The sequence below is a fragment of the Anneissia japonica genome, unplaced genomic scaffold (assembly GCF_011630105.1).
Source record: "Anneissia japonica isolate Jap-2015-1 unplaced genomic scaffold, ASM1163010v1 scaffold284923_len121384_cov96, whole genome shotgun sequence".
In the NCBI taxonomy this organism is placed as follows: Eukaryota; Metazoa; Echinodermata; class Crinoidea; order Comatulida; family Comatulidae; genus Anneissia; species Anneissia japonica.
Window position 1 is genome coordinate 78,898 of NW_022753249.1, and position 1,676 is coordinate 80,573.

General features: G+C 49.1%; 1 protein-coding gene across 1 annotated transcript in view; it reads right to left on the reverse strand.

The window, feature by feature from the left end:
- Nucleotides 1-1,178: 1,178 nt before the first annotated feature.
- LOC117122783 (E3 ubiquitin-protein ligase RNF34-like) overlaps nucleotides 1,179-1,676 on the reverse strand; it is a 764-nt gene continuing 266 nt past the window's right edge. Inside the window, exon 2 of the mRNA XM_033268520.1 lies at nucleotides 1,179-1,661. Coding sequence (XP_033124411.1) covers nucleotides 1,179-1,661 — 483 coding nt within the window. The remainder of the gene's footprint in view (nucleotides 1,662-1,676) is intronic.

Consider the following 1,676-nt stretch of genomic DNA (forward strand, 5'->3'; position numbering starts at 1 on the left):
CCCATATCATACCCATGGGTTGGGAAATATAGGTTCCATATGGGCCCCAAATGGGTTATACCTGGGCTATGGGTTAAACCACATGGGCCCCACATGGGGCTTGGGTGCAGAATCTGGAGGTTTCCTCAAGGATATCCCATATGTTACCCTTATGGGTCCGGAGAATATAGGTCCCATATGGGAAACCCATATACCACCCGTGTAAAAATGCATGTGGGTTCCATATGGGTCCTAAATGGGTTATATCTTGGCTATGGGCTAAATAAGATGGACCCCACATGGATCTTGGGTGCAGAATCCGGAGGTTTCCTCAAGGATAGCCCATATGTTACCCATATGGATCGAGAAAATATAGGTCCCATATGGGAAACCCATATACCACCCATGTAAAAATGCATGTGGGTTCCATATGGGCCCCAAATGGGTTATATCTGGGCTATGGGCTAAGTCAGATGGGCCCCACATGGATCTTGGGTGCAGAATCCGGAGGTTTCCTCAAGGATAGCACATATGGTACCCATATGGGTCAGAAAATATAGGTCCCATATGGGAAACCTATATGCCACCCACATACAAATTAATGTGGGTTCCATGTGGGCCCCAAATGGGTTATATCTGGGCTATGTGGGCTAAATCATATGGGTCCCACATGGAACTTTGGTGCAGAATCCGGAGGTTTCCTCAAGGATTGCACATATGGTACCCATATAGATCTGCATATGGGCACCATATGGGTCCCTTATGGGCTTGTTACCTGGGTATCCTTTCGGTCGAACGTCTATTCCTTCCTTGCTTCGGTTAGTCGCCGTCCGGTTGAAAGGATCGTCCGGGTCGCGATGCACTATGCACCTTCTGGCGATCTGAAAGGGAGGTGAAAGCACGCGACGAGATTCCGACTTGCACGCAGTCCTCAATCTGTCGATCTCTTTTATCACTTTCAAATGTCCCACTTTCAGATACCTCTTTCCACGGATAGTACAAAAATATCGGGTTTCCCACTCCTCGTCGCTGACGGTCGGGTCGATGACGCGTTGGTACTCGTCGAAAAAAAATCGGTTTACCTTATCACCGTGCAACTCGGCTTCGTTTATCGCTTTTGCAAACACTCTCATGATTCTCGTCGTTTCAGCTATCGTTTCTCTTATGATTCTCGTCGTTTCGGCCATCGTCTCCATGACCTAAACTTTGACGACTTCACCGACTTTTGTACGACAGATCGGACACGACGCTAACCTGACGGAACACGAGTCACAGCAGACTAGATGGTTGCACGGAGTCAGGAGGACGTTCGAATCGCGATCCATGCACACCTTGCACGACATCTCGTCATTGAGATCGGTAAGTTCCCTCAATAGATCTCCGCGAGATTTCTCGTCGTCGTCGTCGTCGCCGCCGACGCGTACCTTGTTCGTATAGCTTTCGACGGGCGCACAAACTCCTTCTTCTTCTTCTTTTCGTTCCGGGCGTTCGTCTTCGGCATCTTCTTCCAAGCTAAGTTCGGCGATCAGAGACACCAAGCTCTCTTGTTTCGACGGATCTTCGACCCCGTCCTTTTTCCTGTCGTCGGCCCCATTTTCATCGAAGTCGATTATGCTCGAGATCAGAACTTCGTTTGTCAACGAGAACACTTGTCCTTTCTTCTCGAGATGATCGCTCACGACCTTTGCGATCACGTC